Genomic DNA, 17,217 nt, shown 5'->3' with positions numbered 1-17,217 from the left:
GAGACCTATATAATTATAACTTAGAGTGCAACAACACTGTTTTTAACATCCAGGTCTGGTATCATTCTTGCCTTAATAGGAGCTAGTACCTCAGACTACTTCAATAAAGATTTGAGTGTATTCACAAAAATCTTTTCTTTTTTAAAAGTTGCTCCATTGTTCTGCAGTTTACCTCCTGACAAGCAGGAAGAGAAATCACTTAATAAAACCAATTAAATGTGACATCTACATCTATTAAGGTAACTGGAGTTGTAAACAGTGATATTGTCTTATAAGTGGTGACTATATGAATGTGTAGCACCATATTCTGCCCTCAAACATCTTATATCAACTGAAAAAGAATGTGAAAGACAAAAAAGAAACACACACAAATGCCTTTTAATGAGCATGTGTCTAAAATACTTAGTAACAAACCAGGTAGCATAGTGCGGTGCTGGGTAACATGAGATTGACTCCCATATCTATTACTGACTTTTCTTTTTCTTTTTTTCTTTTTCTATACAATGTATTCTCTATATGACTGATTTTTACTATATTTTTGTTCATTTTGAGTGGATTATGGGATGGCAGGTGACATGAACAGCTGATTGATTCTTTCTATCAATTGGGAGATAGTAAGCTCCAATGTGTCTGACACAAGTGATGATCCAATAAAATGGTGTGGTGATTGTTATTTTGAAAAAATAAAATAATATTCCATTCACATACTGACAAAAATCTAATCGTCAGGGGTACGTTATTCATTCTGTGGTTTATGATACTACAGTTTTGATGGAAATCAACATCTCTAAACCGAAAATAAGAAGAGCCATATTTGAACATGCAATAAAAAGATTTTATTTGAATGGGAATGAAAAAGTCTGCTCAGCACAGAAGGAACCATCTATGTAAAAAACACATAACATAACATCCAAGTCCTTTCATATAAAAACTTTACAATAGATTTCCTGTTAGTATATATAGAAAATACTGTAGATTCACATAAACAATTGAAAAGTGATACAAATAACAAAAACCAACCACAATAGAATCAATGTCAAACAGACATCAACAGACAAATTCACAAGGATTTGTCTAACTTGGCAACCATTTATCAAAATATTTAAAAATTTTGCATAGCATGAGCCTAATTTTACAACACAGCAAAAAACAGATAAAACTGTTTCTCATATATTTTGAAGTTCTTGGTAAATGGTAGGAGATGATTAAGCTAAATTCCTCTGAATGGGATATTAAGCACAAAAGCTTTAGTTGAGGCATCATTTCTACTCTGGAGGTAATGGGGCGCTTTCACCCTCAGTGACCATTTTACCCCGCTCAAGCTTCATCTTCCAGGTCAGGTTTCGATTACCCTTACTGGCTTGTGCAATTGCCAGTGCATTCATTTGTTGCCGGTGCTTGATCGTGGCCAACACCTGGCTGTGCTCCTCCTGATTCAGCCAGCGCGGCCTTCCGGTCTTGATGTGGTAGCGCATGTCGCCGAACCACTGGACTAGCGAGTGGCGCGGGAGGCCGGTCTGCAACACCAGTCGGTCATAGTCCCCCCTTTTGGGAAACTGGCAGGTCAGGAAACTCTGCCTCAGCAGCTCCAGCTGAGCCTTGGTCTTAGATTTTGCATAGGAGCGGGTCTGAGTGGGAACTCTGCACAGGGCACCCATAGGGGAATCACATTTTTCTGGGAAGGAGTGTTGGGTGGGTCCCCTGAGTGTCGTTTCTGTGAGGGTGCCTGGCTTTTCATGCCAAGGGGTCAAGATGGGTCCTCTGGGTGGAATGTCTATACCGGGAGGATTGTTCTCGACTATCACTGCCTCCTTTTCCCCCTTCAGTTTGCCAGCGCTGGCGACAATGGCGTTGGTTGACTCTGCACGCAGTTCTGGCTCTTGCTTGGGCTCCAGTTCGGTTTTCCCCTCAAAGCCATTGATTGGTGGCATGACACTTAACTCGGAGGTGGAAGTGAGGATGGCGTTAACTCTCTTCACTGATGCAACTTGGTTGTGAGGCTGTAGCGGTGCATCACATGCTTGATTTTGAAGCTGGAGGATGAGAGCAGGACTAGCACAACCATCCTGCTTCTCATTAAGCACCACATGGCTCCTGTTAGAATGCCACTCCGGGATGGACTTGGTGCTGAAACCAGTTTCGTTCCTTAGCCGGAGCAGCTCCATCTGAGAAAGCTTCTCGTCACACTGGAAGTTGTTCCACAGCATAGACTGGGCCCGCTGCAGCCTGTCTGGGTGTGACACCTTGGGGTCCGGAGTGTTATGGGGTCTGGACAGGCATGGGAGGATGGGACTGACCTCTTCGGGCAACATGAGCGCTCTTGATGTGGCTATGAGTGACCTAATCTGCTTGTGTGGAACTTGCTGATGGGACGCTGACTGGCGGATTTGAGTTCTGCGTCTGACAGGTAACCTAATTGCCCTCTGACTCTTCCTGACAGGAGGTGTTGTCTGTGTCGCTTGTTCCCCCTCCCTCCTTACTTCCACTCCTGCTTCCCTCACACCATCCTCTTCCCTCTTCTTCTTTTTCCTCTTCCTCATCCCATCAATCACCATCAACTTTTCCCGCTTTTTTTGATTATTCCTTTTCTCTTTCTCCACTGCCTCTGCTTTCCTGTCCTTCTTCGCTATCTTCATTCCTGCCTCGGTCATTCCTTCCTCCCTCTTCTTCTCTCTCCCCCTTTGCTGATGACCCCACACCTTTTCCTCACTGTTTCCTCCCTCCTTCCGCTTCTCCTTCCTCACCTTTTCCTCCTCTGCCCTCTCCCTCTCTTTCTTCTTTAACTCTCCCTCCCTTGTCTTCTCCTCCCTTCTCTCCTCTCTCACCTCTTCTCTCATCCTATGTCTCTGTCTCTGCTCTTCCTCTCCCTGAGCCTGACTTGAGCTGCAGTGGTGCTTTCGAACCTCGCAGATGTCTTCACAGTCCCAGCTGATGCCGTAGCGGAGCCTCTGAACCATGAACCATACCTTCACCTGGTCCGGGTGCAGCGAGCAGCGGCGCGCCAGTGCAGCCATCTCCCTCTGCGTTGGGTATGGGAACGCGTCGAAGGCCTCGTCGAGCTCTGCTACACCGTGCAGCTGCAGGCTGATGTGGTTTGAGAGCACCCATACAAGTTTCTGATTCTCAGAGACCAGGGGAAGACACACTGCCTTGTTCTGGTTGAGTGTGAAAGCCGCTGGGGCGAGGCCACTCTCTGACGCCGCCCAAGTCTTTCCACTGGTGACTGGAGGGCATGGCGATAGAAAGAGGGGTTTCTGAGGGGGAATGGAGCCTGGATGAGGTTGGAGGTTAGGGGGTCTGGGTCTCTGAGTTGAGGCTGATTCCTCAGTCTTCTGTCTGAGCCTGGGAGACCCTCTGTTGACTGTCTGCCTCACCCTCATCTGTGGCAGAGGTGGGATGTAACAAAGTAAAAATACTTCCTTACTGTACTTAAGTAAGATTTTAAAGTATCTGTACTTTACTCAAGTTTTTCTTTCACTGAAGACTTTTTACTTTTACTCACACCATTTCAAAAGAAAAATCTGTACTGTCTACTCACTACATTTTCAAAACAGACTCATTACTCTTGATGATTGATGACTGATTTTTTTGTGCATCAGACAGCTTCCATCCCGGAAGCAGCTGATCAAGAGCCAAATGAGATTGGCTGCTTGTTCAGCAAAGCGCCACCACAAAGGAAGGAAAGGGACAGAGAGAGAAGCAACACGAAGAAGAGAGAAGCAACAAGAGAGAGAATTAAAGTAGTGAATTCAGCTGCTAGAATTAACGTTAGTGATTTGAGCTGCAGACTTTCTCATCTGGGATTCAGAGGAACGCTGAATAGAGAACCAGTTTAGTTAATTAGAAATGACTTTTTTAGAGAACAACTTTTACTTTTATACTTTAAGTAAATTTAAGACCATGTACTTTTATACTTTGACTTGAGTAAAGGATTTGAAATGGTACTTCAACTTCTACCAGAGTATATTTTTAGATGAGTATTTGCACTTTTACTTGAGTAGGGAATTTGTGTAGCTACTTCTACCACCTCTGATCTATGGTAATGAATGCTGTAAAGAGCAGACAAGAGAAGAGCTGATTTCCAAAATGCTATCTAGACATTTTGGGAAAAACATCATTACCTGAACCTCATCATTCAATATCTCTAAAAAATAATAGAGAATCCAGTCTGTAAGTGTTATAATTTTTTTCAACCCAGGACATAAATTGGCCAATCTCCTTTTACAAGTAGTTGTTTAATTTTGTTCTATCAATCACTTTGTAAACATGTCACTGTTTTCAAATGGCTGATCTTATGTTGGAGTGAAACTCTCCATATTCATAACATTGGCCCAAATCAGCAGGGGGCCCTGTAATAATCAAAATAATGATTACAATTGTTAACTGCAAGATGTATTGTAGAGGACTGGGCATTACATAGTCAATGTTGACAAAGTACAGCAATCACGAGCAATACACTATTTGCGGAGGTTACATTTCAGCATGTGGAGGGAGAAGGGATTGTGTCATGGCACAAACGGGCCACACTAGCGACGGATTTGATTTGTGTGTCTGTATCTGTGCATGTGGTGGGGATCTGGGCGGGAAAATTAAATTTACAGTATGCGCAACCCCTAGTAATAGTACGGCAGTGGTTCGCTGATCCTCAGGGTACTGCTGATTTTCTATCCTACCACAGGTAGTTATAATTGTATTCACCTGTCATCCCAGGTGTAAATCAGTCCCTAGGCTACGATGAAAACCAGCAGAGCTGTGTCCTGAGAGAGAAGTCCGACTCCGCACCCCGCTCTTCTGTCTGAACATGACAGATTTGCTCAAAATGGCAAACCGGAGTCTACAGTACAGGTAGCGTACTCTACAGGTACGGGGTGGCATTCCAATGTAAGCCAATTTGAAAAGGCACGGGTTCGAATCCGGCCCGCGGTCATTTGCTGCATGTCCTCTCTCCCATACCTTCCTGTCTCTCACACTTTCGCTATCAATAAAGCATACAAATACCTAAAATAAATCTAAAAGACATACAGTATATTCACAATGAACCTACGCCATTAACCAGCATGTATAAAATGAACGGTAGTCGACTTGCTAGCATTAGCTAACGTTGTTTATGAGTTCACCTAGCTAACGTTAGCGACCGGACCAGTGATATCTCATTGCATAGAAACGTAAAGTCAGCTAACGTTTACTCGCTAACAATTAATCTTTTCTATATGATTGAGTTGACATAGAAATGTTCATGTTTTTATAATTGGTTCTAAATTCCTACCGTTGCTAGTTCGCAAACACTTTATCAAGCCAGTGTAGCGACAGGATTTTCTGCCTGGTCCGGTTTCATTTGTCACTGCTAAAGCGCCTCTAGTGGCGTGGATGAAAATGAATGCTGACCTTATTTAAATGTAGGCTACTTGGTCAGTAACTAACAGTAATGGAACAGTGTTATTTTTGTTCCAAATACAGTTATATTCAGGATTTCACTGTTTTTTTGTTTGTTTGTTTTTTGTTTTTTACACAGTCTATGAGATTGTCCTATGAGTGTCCTTCAATAAGGACTCACTACTTTATTTACACTCACTCACTCACTCACTCTGAAAGTTAGAGTAGGTAGGCCTATGTTGCTGCCTGTCCTGTGATCCTGTAGATTTATGATGATGTAGGCTATAGCCTGATGGTTTCTGTGGTACTCATTTGCATGGTCGTTATGTTAAACTCTAAACGGATGTAGGCTAGTTGTATGATATAAATATAAAATACAAGTACATTATTTCAAAATCAGATATTTTCAAGAAAAGATGATCAAACATGATCAAAATATATTTTATTTGAGGCAGATTGTCATAGGCTGATTGCTGCCTGAAGTTCATAGTTTTACTGCCTTTTTATTCAAGTCACATGAGTTATCACGGGTTATAAAAGACCAACACCCACATTGTATACAAAGGTAAGTTTCATTTCCCAGTAACAAACTGCTCTGGAGTGACACAGTGGCGGATCACAAACTATCAGACCAGAAACTGAGAGACCAGAGACAGAGATAGGTGAACAACTAAATCAAGAAATTTCAAAATAGTTTATTGAGACCAGATCTGGTGTCTAAAAAGAACCAGAAACACACAAGGGGCATCCTGAGGACTTTATTCAACACTGAACAAAACTCAAGAAAACTCAAATCCAGCATTTTTTTAGGATCTCCCAGCATTTGAAAATATGTCTGACAATCTACAAGAGGACCAGCAGCAAGCTGTTCTTTGCGACATGTGTACAGAGGAGGACAGGAAAGCGGCACGGAAGACCTGCATGAAGTGCGAGATTTCCATGTGCGTCCACCACCTCCAGGCCCACCTGACCACTCCTGTGTTGCTACAAACTCATCCTCTGACTGAGCCTATGGCCTCAGGGGCTGCTGGCTTAGGTGGGACCACTAAATGCCCCCAACATGGCAAGCTGCTGGAGTACTATTGCTTGGATGATCTGACCTGTGTGTGTGTTTCCTGCGCCATTGAGGATCAGCACCGCCTACACAATATGAAGACCCTGTCCACAGCCCACAAAGAGCTCATGGAAAAGCTCAACGCTGAGCAGCAGGCCTTGGCGAAGGATGAGAATGTGAGTCTGGAAAAGTGGGAGAAAGGTGAAAGAGAGAAGTTGGGTTCTTCCAGCGTGCGTCTCATCGAGGCTGTGTCCAAATTGCGTGACATCACCTTGACCAGTGTCCAAACTTCTGTCTCTGCCCGTATGGTGTCCATCAAAACCAGCAAGAGCAGCATGCAAGTGGCACAGAACGAGAAGGACACCTTCCGTTTCCTGCAGATGTTTTCTCAGGTGCATCAGGATTTGGAGAAGGCCAAGGCTGTGGATATGAGAAAAGGGTTGGAGCCTGGCAGCGACCGTGTCAAACTGGTTCAGGAGTTAAGGCAGGTTGGTGAAGAGATGGTGGAGCAAGCAGTCCAGTTATGGGGTTCCTTGTTGACTCTGGTCGACCCAGAGAACCACCACAAAGTCGTAACTACCAGCTCAGACCAGATCTTTGTCCCACAGACTTGGAGAACTGGCATGTCGCTGTCCAAGGACCACAGGAAAGTTTTCTACAGTAGTTGGTTGGGGCCATTGTCTGCCCACACTCTTAGGATCCGCAGTGCCTATTCTGATTCTGGTTTTCCGCCACAGTCTCAATGGATGCTCAGCCTTTCGGAAGATTGTGACTGGACCATAGGTTTATGTGACAAAGAATCTGCAAAGAACCTGAAGGATGGATATGTCTATGGACTGCGCTGCCAAGGTAACCAGCTCAGCTCTCTCACGATAGATTATCATGATTTTATTGATGCATCAGGGAATTTAGAAGATTCATCTTTTGGGCTGCAGAAAACCGAGTTGCCCAAAACAGGAAAAAAACGCAGGGTTTCATCTCAGTTGATCAAATGTCCAGGTGAAAATGGAGGTTGGAGAACGCCCCGCCCCCAAAAAGTGGAGGTGTTCAGGAACCTGTCTGCTTCCTCATTATCCTTCTTCAGCAGGAGCGGCCAGCACCAGAGGGTAGAAATACTCACAATAAATATGAGCTTCGACAGCAGTAGCCTGTTCCCCTTTGTTAACATTGAAGAGAAAAAGGCCCAAAAGAGTTCGAATCATTCTGGAATGCAGCAACAGCCCCAACAGCAATGGAGGTGCTCATGTGGGAAAGTTTACATTGAGACCAGCAGCGGATACAGTTATGGAGGATGCCATTACTCCAAGTCTCCCCAGGCCACTTGTTCCTGTGGAGGAGTTATTGGTGGCCCATGCATCACAGAGGTTCTTTGTGAACTTCTGTAATGGACAGGCAGGTTGTTGTCCATGCTCAAGCACTTAGCCTGTATCTCCCCATTTGCTTTTACTCATTGCTAATTATTATACAAGCTAAGAATCACTACCAGGATTACATTTTTTTCCTTGCTTTCATTGGATGAACATGAATTTAGTTTATGTATGTTTATTATGTTATGTATTTTAAGCTTAGTGTTAAGTTGTCTTATGAGTATTTAGCCTGTCCATAACCAGATCTCAAAGATTTGACTATTTTGAGTGTACACAATAATAGACATTAAACATCAACATAGACAGTGGAATGTGGTCACTTGAATATCTTGTCATTCTGATGATGAGATTAAGTTGTTTCTTTTTTGTTTAATTTTTGTTAATGGTAATGTTTTGAATGTACATAAGTAATAGGGCTTTCATTCAGGAGTTGTAATGTTGTTGCTCCTTCTTTCTACCAGTTCAAGGTGTTTGTCTCCACCTACTGGTCATGAATGCTCCATTGACAACACATATTTTAATATGTCTACAGATGTCAGAACGGCAACAAGGAAATTTGTGTCTGTGTTGTACAGATATTGTCGATGATCCAATCAAGAATAAAGAAGTCAGTAAGACTGTAACATATATGGGATATCTTTTATTGACTGGATAAGATTGAAAGTGTGAAGAAAGTGACCAAAAAGTGACACAAAAACTGCATATAACATTTGACTATAAGTTCTGCTGTCATAGAAAATTACCGTCATTATCACATCAATGTTACAATATAAAACACTACAGAAAAGTAACAGTTTGAAATGGAATAACTACAAAGACACACTGAGTGAAGTAAAACCATACCGAATACTGATGATGAACAAAACCGCACAAACTTTGGTATCTATCAGGAGAAGCTACTACCAGAGAACAGAAAAGCTGTAAATATCTTTGTGTTTAAAAACGTCTCTGCTGTGAATAGGGCAGTTCATTACTGAGGTACTCTGGTACTGTACTAGAGGTAAGTTTCAACATGCACTGGTCCATATATAAATTCTCCCAAGTTGATCTAGATAGGTAAAAATGGCCTATCTACTAATTAAAACATTGCATTATGTAAGATACATAGCGAGATGGAAACAGTGTATGACCCCATAGTCTTAAACACTGTGTTGCTAATTAGATTTTGTCAGTTCAACATTTCCATGAGACAATTAGGGAAGCTAAATATAACTCAACTTACAAATCATTAAAGTGCAAAACTTACCAGTGAATGATTGAAAGTATAAAAATATTTCAATTCTTAATTGGCCACTACAGTTGCATAAACATTTAGTCTTTAAATAATTTAAGACATTTGTTATAATTTGGGTTTTTGGTGACAAAGGCTTGTGATCTCGGCACAGAGCACACAGACATATTGTATATACTGTTTATGGCTTGTGGCTTTACAGCTTGGCGGTGAGATGCCTGGAAAATTAAAACAGCAGATTTGCATACATGTAAAGAAAAGATTAAGTTATAAAGAAGTGCTCACTTCGGAATGATAAGACATGGCAGACATGCCAAGAGCTGGAAAATTACCGTTATAGCTCTCTTACTGTCAGGAGACGCTGACTCTGGAAACACTTTGTGGCTAAAAACGAGGCTGTAACCATATTGCATTGAACATGATAGACAAATAACCTAACACCAATTTATGTCACCTATATGTAAAAGTAAGGATAAGGAAGTATGTGTGTATGAGTGTATGTGTTTGTCCGCCTGTGTGTATGCGTTTGTCCACCTGTGTTGTATACATGTTCAAAACACAAAAAACATCGCAGACACACCCTTCCATTTGAACCAGGCAGGCCCCAGAACCGGCCGGGGACTTAGCTGTCATTGCCGAAGACGGTGTTGAGCTGCTGGGTGACCCTGATGAAGGTCGTCCTGCGGCTCAACTCCTTCAGCTTGGCTGCCCCCACGTAGGTGCAGGTGGAGCGAACCCCGCCCAGGATGTCTCGTATTGTCACCTCCACTGGGCCTTTGTAAAGAACTTCCACTGTCTTCCCCTCGGACGCTCTGCAGGGCGAGAGAGAGAGAGGAGGAGATGCCAGGATTATCCTGCTGGGAGCCACAGGGTAAGAATGTTTTGTGCCTCCCAACACTGGAGCCTGTACTTATCTGCCCCTTCAAGTATTGTACCCAGGCAGGTGTCCACCCCATCAGATAGGTTAGGCAAGGAATACTAAACATTTCTCAATGTGCAGCTATTGATGAAAGCCAAAATATTATGTAAGTTTGGAATGGAGGGCAAATTTACAATGAAACTACAGCCAAACCCAGGGCTCTCAGTGCCTTGGAGGTCTGGGGCCCCAGGACCAAAAATGGCTTGTTAGCTTTGTTAGCATTCATCATTGACACCATAGGGCACAGCTAGCTGCAAGCTCATGTGTGTCTGGCGAAGGAAAATAACCAGGTGAAATTCAAAATGTCAAAGTAAACCTTTAACAAAATAACTCAGCAACATTGTATCCCTCTGACCTGTACTCAGCCACGCCCCCAGCGTGTTTCTTCATCGCTGTGTCAGAGCTCATGCCATAGAACAGCTTGTATTTCTTGCCGTTCTTCTCAATGACCTCGCCCCCGCTCTCTGAGTGGCCTGCCAGCATACCACCCAGCATCACAAAGTCCGCTCCTGCACCTGAGAGACAAATGGTGTGAAGCCACGGATGTTTCAAGAAACTTCTCTAAGGAACACGCTGTATTTTATGTGTGGAAGAAAGTGTGTTATGTTTTGAATTAGAGTAAAACACTAAAACCTACCAAATGCCTTTGACACATCTCCTGGGCAAGTACATCCTCCATCCTGCATGAAAGAGACAGGACAAAAAAAAGGTGAAGAACAATGGAGAAGAAGACTATGCTATGAGTGCACCTCTATGTTTTGCTTGTACTTAGTTTAGGATATATACTGTATATATAATGCAACCCATTTGTAGAAGAATGGCATCTCTGCAGCCCGGAAAAAATAACATAAGGCTGCACATTCTCAGGGTGAAATATACTTTTGGCAAACAAATCACAATGACCTTGGGAACAGCAATGGACAGATGGAATTATGGCAAGTAATGCAGGACAGGCTATCAACCATCAGTACTTGCATAACTATATAATAAACAAAACAAATGCAACTATAAATATAATCTTTTACGATCTGTATAGTCTACATACACAGTGTGAAGATGGAAGATCAAGTAGAGGAGGATGGGAAGGGTCAGGAAGGCTTTCACTAAATTTGAGTTTTCAGCTAGAGTGCAGAAAATCCTTATTAGATGAAAGGTTATTTTATAGAACAAAGACACTCACAGAGATGATGTGGCCGCCCAAGCCATGGGCTGCGTCTGCACACTCTATCACAGCGCTCAGCTGCGGGTATCCAACCCCAGTCTTCTTGCGAGTGGTGCATACAGATCCTATTGAGAAAGACACAAGGAAGACATGATTAGTAAGACTGCTTTACCCACCAGGGACACACAGGATTTTAATAGGATTGTTTGTGGTTTGTTTTAGCCTTCATTTGTACCAAATGGGTGGGGTTTGCCACATGGCACAATATAATGTGTGCCTAAAAGTGTAGACAATCACAGGAAAGTATTATAAAGTTAGTTACTTTAGTGCATTTTGCTGGGAGTGCGAAGTTACCTGACACTGTATTTTATTATTTGCAAATAACTATTTGACCCAGGCTAGTTACTTTCAAACACTGTTATTTAAATCAAGTGCTGTTGTTATGTGGTGATATTCTGTTACAACATAAATTAATAGTGCCAAAACACAATTAAGAGGATTTGAATGTCATGGCTAACTCCAAGTCAAGGAGGCTCCCTGAAGTATGCGCATTATTATTATATGTCAAGATGTAGTGACAGAGTATTGTGGTTTATTTTAAATTCAAAGTGGACGTCTGCATGAGGTGAAGGTGAGGTAATGCTTTTTGCAGACTGTACGCAAGCCAAGCCGAGTAGAAACGTGTTAGTGAGTGTTATGCTGTGATCACCTGGTCCGATGCCTACTTTGATGATGTCAGCGCCAGCCAGGATCAGCTCCTCCACCATCTCTCCTGTCACCACGTTTCCTGCCTGAGCAAAAGAAGAAAACAAAAAATGTTTTAATCCTTTATTTATCCAGGAAAGGTCAACTGAACATGCATGCCCTTTTTCACCACCGCCCAGCTTCACACTCATACAGTTTCATACATTACACAGCTTGGGAGGACAACCACAGTACTTCTATCACCTAAACAGTAGTTGTAAACAGTTTCTCATTCACTTTCCCCGCCCAGATTTTCCCAGATGATGTGGGAACGAGAAAACTTGCATAAACCAGACAGCCACTGACCATTATAGTGTGTGACGGGAACTTCTGCCTGACGTCTTTGACAAAGTGGACAAAGTGCTCAGAGTAGCCGTTAGCCACGTCTACACAGATGTACTGTATCTGGGGCACCGCAGTCAAGACGGCCGAAATCTTGTCAAAGTCCCCGTCACCGGTCCCTGTGCTGACTGCTACACTCTGAGAGATAAATAGAGGGAGAGAGAAAGAAGGAGAGAATGTCCAGTTACCACAAATTCCACCACCAGAAAACTTGTGAAACATGGGATAATGTGAAGAATTTACACTTGAAATACCTCTATGCATTCTGGATGCTTTGCTGCAAACTCCTTCCAGTCATCCACAGAGTAATGCTTGTGGATAGTGGTGAACAGAGTGAACTAGAGGAAGAAACAAGAAAACAGCAGACTGAACAGACTGTTTGTGCAGAGATTGTTGTTATAAACTTCTTACCGGAGTCCAGGGGCGCTGCGAGAAACTCTGGGCCCCCTTGACAAGATGTGATAATGGGACCCAAAGCCAGATGCATCTAATTTTGCACCGCATTACCTCTCCTCTTTGAAGGGCCCCCTCAAGCTTGGGGACTATTAGCCCTGCCTCTACTCTCAGCACACTGTAAAATTATGACTAACTTTTAAATAGCAGCAGAAATAAATAGAGACTGGTTGCATTGCTAGAGTTAGATGTATAGAATAACTCTAGATCATTACCTAAAAGTAGGTCTACAAAAATTTGTTTTAAGAAGATATTTAAAAGATGCTACAGATTTGGCCAGCTCTTGTGTCGAGGAGCCCTTATGGGAAAGGCTTTACCGCCTCTTGTTTTTAATCTGAACTTTGGAAAAGCCAAATGGGACTTGACTGGTTTGTCATCTTTTATCAACCTGCCATGTAATATAGGCAATATTAGGCATTATAGCGTTCATGGCCTTAGATTAAATTCAGCAGAACTAGTTTTGTTAATTATGGACCACCTTAATCACTTTTTCTTTCAGCAAAACATACACCTGACAGTCTAGCAAGAAGCTTCCAAATCGATTATGCAGCTCTGTATGAAATAATCAGTGATTTAGACACATCTCATGAAATGCTGAGCTTACCTGGTGCAAAGCCAGGGCCATCTCGAAGGTACCCACAGTGTCCATGTTGGCACCGATGATGGGGATCCCTCTGTAGCTGCCCTTGGAGTTCCTGAAGGTGTAGCTCCTCATCAGGTCTACCTAGGAGAGGGGAGAAAAGCATTGCAGGGTGATGTAAGTTGAAAAATATAAGCTTGGCATACCTTGGCGGTTTTATGGATTTGTGCAACTGAATGGGAAACCGCATCAGTTTGAATGTCTACTCATGATGTGTTATATTCCATAGTCACAGGGCAGCAGGAACCTAAATTTTAGAGAGGCAAGCTTGAAACTACGGGGTCAGTACTTGAATCTTTGGACCAGCTGGGAAAATCTGGGCAGGGCAAGTGAATCAGTAACACTCCCCTACCTCAGCAACTACTACCAAGGTGTTCTTGAGCGAGGCAAACTCCCAAAACTCCCAGTGGAGCTGCTCAGTGGCCAAGAGAAGAAAACTGTTTATACACAAGTGTGAATGTGTGTCACTGTAGGGTGTTGCTGAAAAAGAGCATGTGTGCTCAGCAAACCTTTCCATGAATAAATAAACAAAAGCTTAAGAAAATGAAAACACTCCTTGGTGGGACATAGGCTGATGCAGACAGGTAGGTGATGTGATGTGCAATAATGTGACAGTTACACTTTACTAATGCTATAATCAAGTCAGTAATGTGGAATAAGAACATGACTGTATACCTCGCTCCGAGACTTGAGTGTGCTCCGCTTCGGACGGAGGAGTACATCCTTAAAGTCCAGCTTGATGTCATTCTCAATGCGAGGCATTCTGGCAACAGGTTGTACCACTACTGTAAAAAGGTGAAATGTGTTTATCCTGGTATGTGAATCTGTGAAAGACAGGAAGTCAGAGGTCAGAATGGTGCTTTCAGCTCTTTCTCTCTGCCTATCCCCTCCCCCTCCACGCACACACACACACACACACACACACACACACACACACACACACACACACTTTCCTTAATCAATACATGCAGTCTCATACATTTTTTCATATGTCATTAAAAGTATGCATGGAATAAGGGCCTGTTCATGGCTTGGAGGGACAATTTCCCATCAATTCTGATTCTCGCAATCAAATGATTTAAAATGAGTGTAATTACCATTTTGTCCAACTGTAATAACACCAACTGTTTTTAAAATGACTTATTGAAACAGCTGCTTATACAGCTGCTTATTGCTAATACTACTCACACTTATTGTAACCATACCACATAGATTATAAGATCGTTACTTTAGCTCATCTGTCAGCTCTATACAGCCTGCCGACCCGCTAGCAAGCATGCCCTGTCAAAATTCAAGGTTATGAAACACCAGCCGAAAGTGTTAGTATTGAAGCTACCGTCAGTTTGTACTGCAACCTGTTTAGCTTAGCATACTAACTATAAACAATGTAGTTATCTTATATATTTGGCAAAAGAAAGAATTTACCTTTAGGAATGTATGCAACTTAGCTTTGATCTACAGTGCTGCTTCCTCTGCCAGTGTGTGAGCGGGAAGTTTTACGAGGGCGGACACACCAACTGACAACCGCCTTGTAGTTTTTAAAGGGCCTTTGCCCGTCGTTGATAGGCTAACAAAAACTACAAATACAAGACTCGCTTTACGTCACTTTACGCTGATGTCGTGAAGATAGTTTTACTATTAAACAAACGCATTTTTCGTTGCTTGTGGTGGAGGTGATATCCGGATCAATTTAATAAACATTTTGCCAAATGTGGTGTTTTATTTTTGAGGGCAAAAGCACCAAACCGTAGCTCCGAAATCGAGGTGCGGAACCGTTGAGATACATACAGAGGGAGGGTGGGAGTGCTCGCGAGACACAGGAACACCCGTTGAATTTTTTGGAAAGGAAGGAATATCAAATGTCCTCGCCAAATTAGGATACTGTACTATTATTTTTCATCTACAACTTATATTCAGTAAACACATCATTATAACGGTGTAACTTCAGTGACTGTTGTGAACACAGAAGAAGTCAAAATGCTGATAAAAGTGAAGGTAAGGCAAAGCCAACAGCGTTTAGCTAACCATTTGAATAACCCAACCACAATTCCGGGCTGTTATTCATATTTTACTTCAATAATCGGTGTACAGTGGCATTATTCTTAAATAATTTGTTAAATAAGGGCCTATATTTTGTCTCTCCATTCTCAGACTCTCACTGGAAAGGAGATAGAGATTGACATAGAGCCCACAGATAAGGTATGTTTCTTTTTTTCCCCCACTGGACAAACCAGTCTGATTAAAATCCTGATGATAACCTCTCGGCCAGCGTGTGTGAACGTGATATTTTGCATTTATTTCCATCCAGGTGGAGCGGATTAAAGAAAGGGTGGAGGAGAAAGAGGGGATCCCTCCCCAGCAGCAGAGGCTGATCTACAGTGGCAAACAGATGTAAGACTGAGATACCGTTCCTATAGATATAAGTTTAATAAAGTGGTTTACATTTTTATGTCTCCTAGGCTATAGGGTGTTGATACTGTTGAAAGGAAATGGATTGATGATGTTTATTTTATGCTATTGTGTGACCTGGCCTCTTATTTGTCATTGAGCAAAATGGTCCCTGTGTTCATAGTGAAACTGACATGCAATTGTAAAATTAATTTCTAAATACAGGAATCTATATCTGTGCATATGTAATAGCATACAGCTTTATTGTCTCACAGCACAGTTAATACATATAAAAAACCTCATCCAGTCTGTATCCCCTTCTGCTCTGTTCTCAGGAACGATGAGAAAACAGCAGCAGACTATAAGATCCAGGGCGGCTCCGTTCTCCATCTGGTCCTTGCTCTCCGAGGAGGAGGACTGGTCCTCCGCTGTCCCAGAAGCCTCTGCTCCAAGCCTGCGTTGTAGCCCGTCGCTACCAAACCTGCCTTAGCATTTGCAATGCCTGCATCGATTGGAGACACTGAAGACACACAGCCACCGGTTGCTGAGTCACCTGGCTGCATCGTAAGCAGCACAGAGCCATTGATAGAAAGAGTTAGATCAGGTTCTACTTGTGGCGGCCATGTTGCTGCCTCTCCCCTAATAGCCACAAAAGTGTTGGCTGCAAATGTGTAACACTTCCCCCTATAGCATTGCTGCGGTGAGACACTCCACATACTAAGTTTGGGCTGGCAGAAAAGACAAAGTTACTTGTGGCCTGTGTTTTATTCTGTTGTTCTCTCTCCGCCCCTGTTCGCTTCTTTTTACATAATTATCTTTGGCTGCTGGCTATATCAGTGTGTCACCAGTCGTTTTCTCTCGTCACGCACCCATGTAGCTCAATCAGATTTGCAAAGGATGGGTAACAGCACATTTAAGGGAACATATATCCATGAAAAAAAAAAAAATACCCACATAAGTAAAGGACAAATGCTTTGCTAAGTGTCAGTGGAAACTTCCTGCCACTCATTTTGAATCATGTACCATATAGTTTGCTTTACACCTGCTTCACAAGTGGAATGGGCGTGTTCCACGTTTCATTTAAAAGCTGGATAAGTGCTGAGCTTATAAGATAATGTGTTGCATCGTTTTATATGAATCCCAATTTGCTGGAGTTGTAGGCACTGATTGGGGAATCTCAGCTGCTGTGGACTGTCTGCAAACTTCACTGTTGCAAGATGACAAGGAATGAGCCCAGAAAATGGAGTGTTAAGAGATTTTTTTTTTCATTTTGAGAGAAGCAATCTTTAATTTTAGCATCTGGAAAATACTGTCATGTCAGCACCCGTGTCCTCTCCCTCTCCCTCCCAGAGCACCAATTTGAAGGAGATTTGAAGTTTACAGTGTGTACAAAAGTGTGTGAAATTCTTTGAAATTGATTAATGCTGTGGATTAGTTTGTCAGTAGAATAAAGTTATGTTAAAATGCTCAAAAATGTGTCACAGCTACAGTGTATTCACTCAAAATTAATGCTTTTTTGTGTAAAATGACAATTGTTTTCAACA

General features: G+C 42.5%; 3 protein-coding genes across 3 annotated transcripts; 2 read left to right on the top strand and 1 right to left on the bottom strand.

Moving 5' to 3' along the window:
- The first annotated feature begins 6,204 nt into the window (after positions 1–6,204).
- Positions 6,205–7,812, top strand: LOC139643105 (E3 ubiquitin-protein ligase TRIM15). Its single transcript, XM_071518267.1, has one exon. It carries the CDS (start codon positions 6,205–6,207, stop codon positions 7,810–7,812), a length of 1,608 nt encoding a protein of 535 aa, XP_071374368.1.
- Positions 7,813–8,415: 603 nt separating this feature from the next.
- On the bottom strand, positions 8,416–14,785 carry gmpr2 (guanosine monophosphate reductase 2). Its single transcript, XM_071518278.1, has 10 exons — positions 14,711–14,785; positions 13,961–14,109; positions 13,250–13,369; positions 12,447–12,530; positions 12,157–12,330; positions 11,816–11,897; positions 11,125–11,231; positions 10,582–10,624; positions 10,300–10,459; positions 8,416–9,837 (listed from the first exon to the last, which is right to left on the bottom strand). Exons 2-10 carry the CDS (start codon positions 14,045–14,047, stop codon positions 9,648–9,650), a joined length of 1,047 nt encoding a protein of 348 aa, XP_071374379.1. The 5' UTR covers positions 14,048–14,109; positions 14,711–14,785; the 3' UTR covers positions 8,416–9,647.
- A 202-nt stretch (positions 14,786–14,987) lies between these two features.
- Positions 14,988–17,187, top strand: nedd8 (NEDD8 ubiquitin like modifier). Its single transcript, XM_071518266.1, has 4 exons — positions 14,988–15,280; positions 15,437–15,484; positions 15,594–15,676; positions 16,009–17,187. Exons 1-4 carry the CDS (start codon positions 15,263–15,265, stop codon positions 16,136–16,138), a joined length of 279 nt encoding a protein of 92 aa, XP_071374367.1. The 5' UTR covers positions 14,988–15,262; the 3' UTR covers positions 16,139–17,187.
- The last annotated feature ends 30 nt before the right edge of the window (positions 17,188–17,217 follow it).

Source organism: Centroberyx affinis, unplaced genomic scaffold, assembly GCF_046629955.1.
Source record: "Centroberyx affinis isolate AG114_WGS23_722 - 3 ecotype Tasmania unplaced genomic scaffold, CSIRO-AGI_Caff_v1 ptg000562l_1, whole genome shotgun sequence".
NCBI classification, from domain to species: Eukaryota; Metazoa; Chordata; class Actinopteri; order Beryciformes; family Berycidae; genus Centroberyx; species Centroberyx affinis.
This window is presented reverse-complemented; position numbering and strand designations above follow the sequence as displayed.

Coding starts and splice junctions, on each gene's coding strand:
- gmpr2 (XM_071518278.1), bottom strand. CDS start 14,047: ATGCCTCGCATTGAGAATGACATCAAGCTGGACTTTAAGGATGTACTC. Junction 11,898..12,156: donor TCCCGTCACACACTATAATG/GTCAGTGGCTGT, acceptor TCTTTTGCTCAG/GCAGGAAACGTGGTGACAGG. Junction 10,625..11,124: donor TGGGCGGCCACATCATCTCT/GTGAGTGTCTTT, acceptor TCTTTCATGCAG/GATGGAGGATGTACTTGCCC.
- nedd8 (XM_071518266.1), top strand. Junction 15,485..15,593: donor ACATAGAGCCCACAGATAAG/GTATGTTTCTTT, acceptor ATTTCCATCCAG/GTGGAGCGGATTAAAGAAAG. Junction 15,677..16,008: donor ATCTACAGTGGCAAACAGAT/GTAAGACTGAGA, acceptor CTCTGTTCTCAG/GAACGATGAGAAAACAGCAG.
- LOC139643105 (XM_071518267.1), top strand. CDS start 6,205: ATGTCTGACAATCTACAAGAGGACCAGCAGCAAGCTGTTCTTTGCGAC.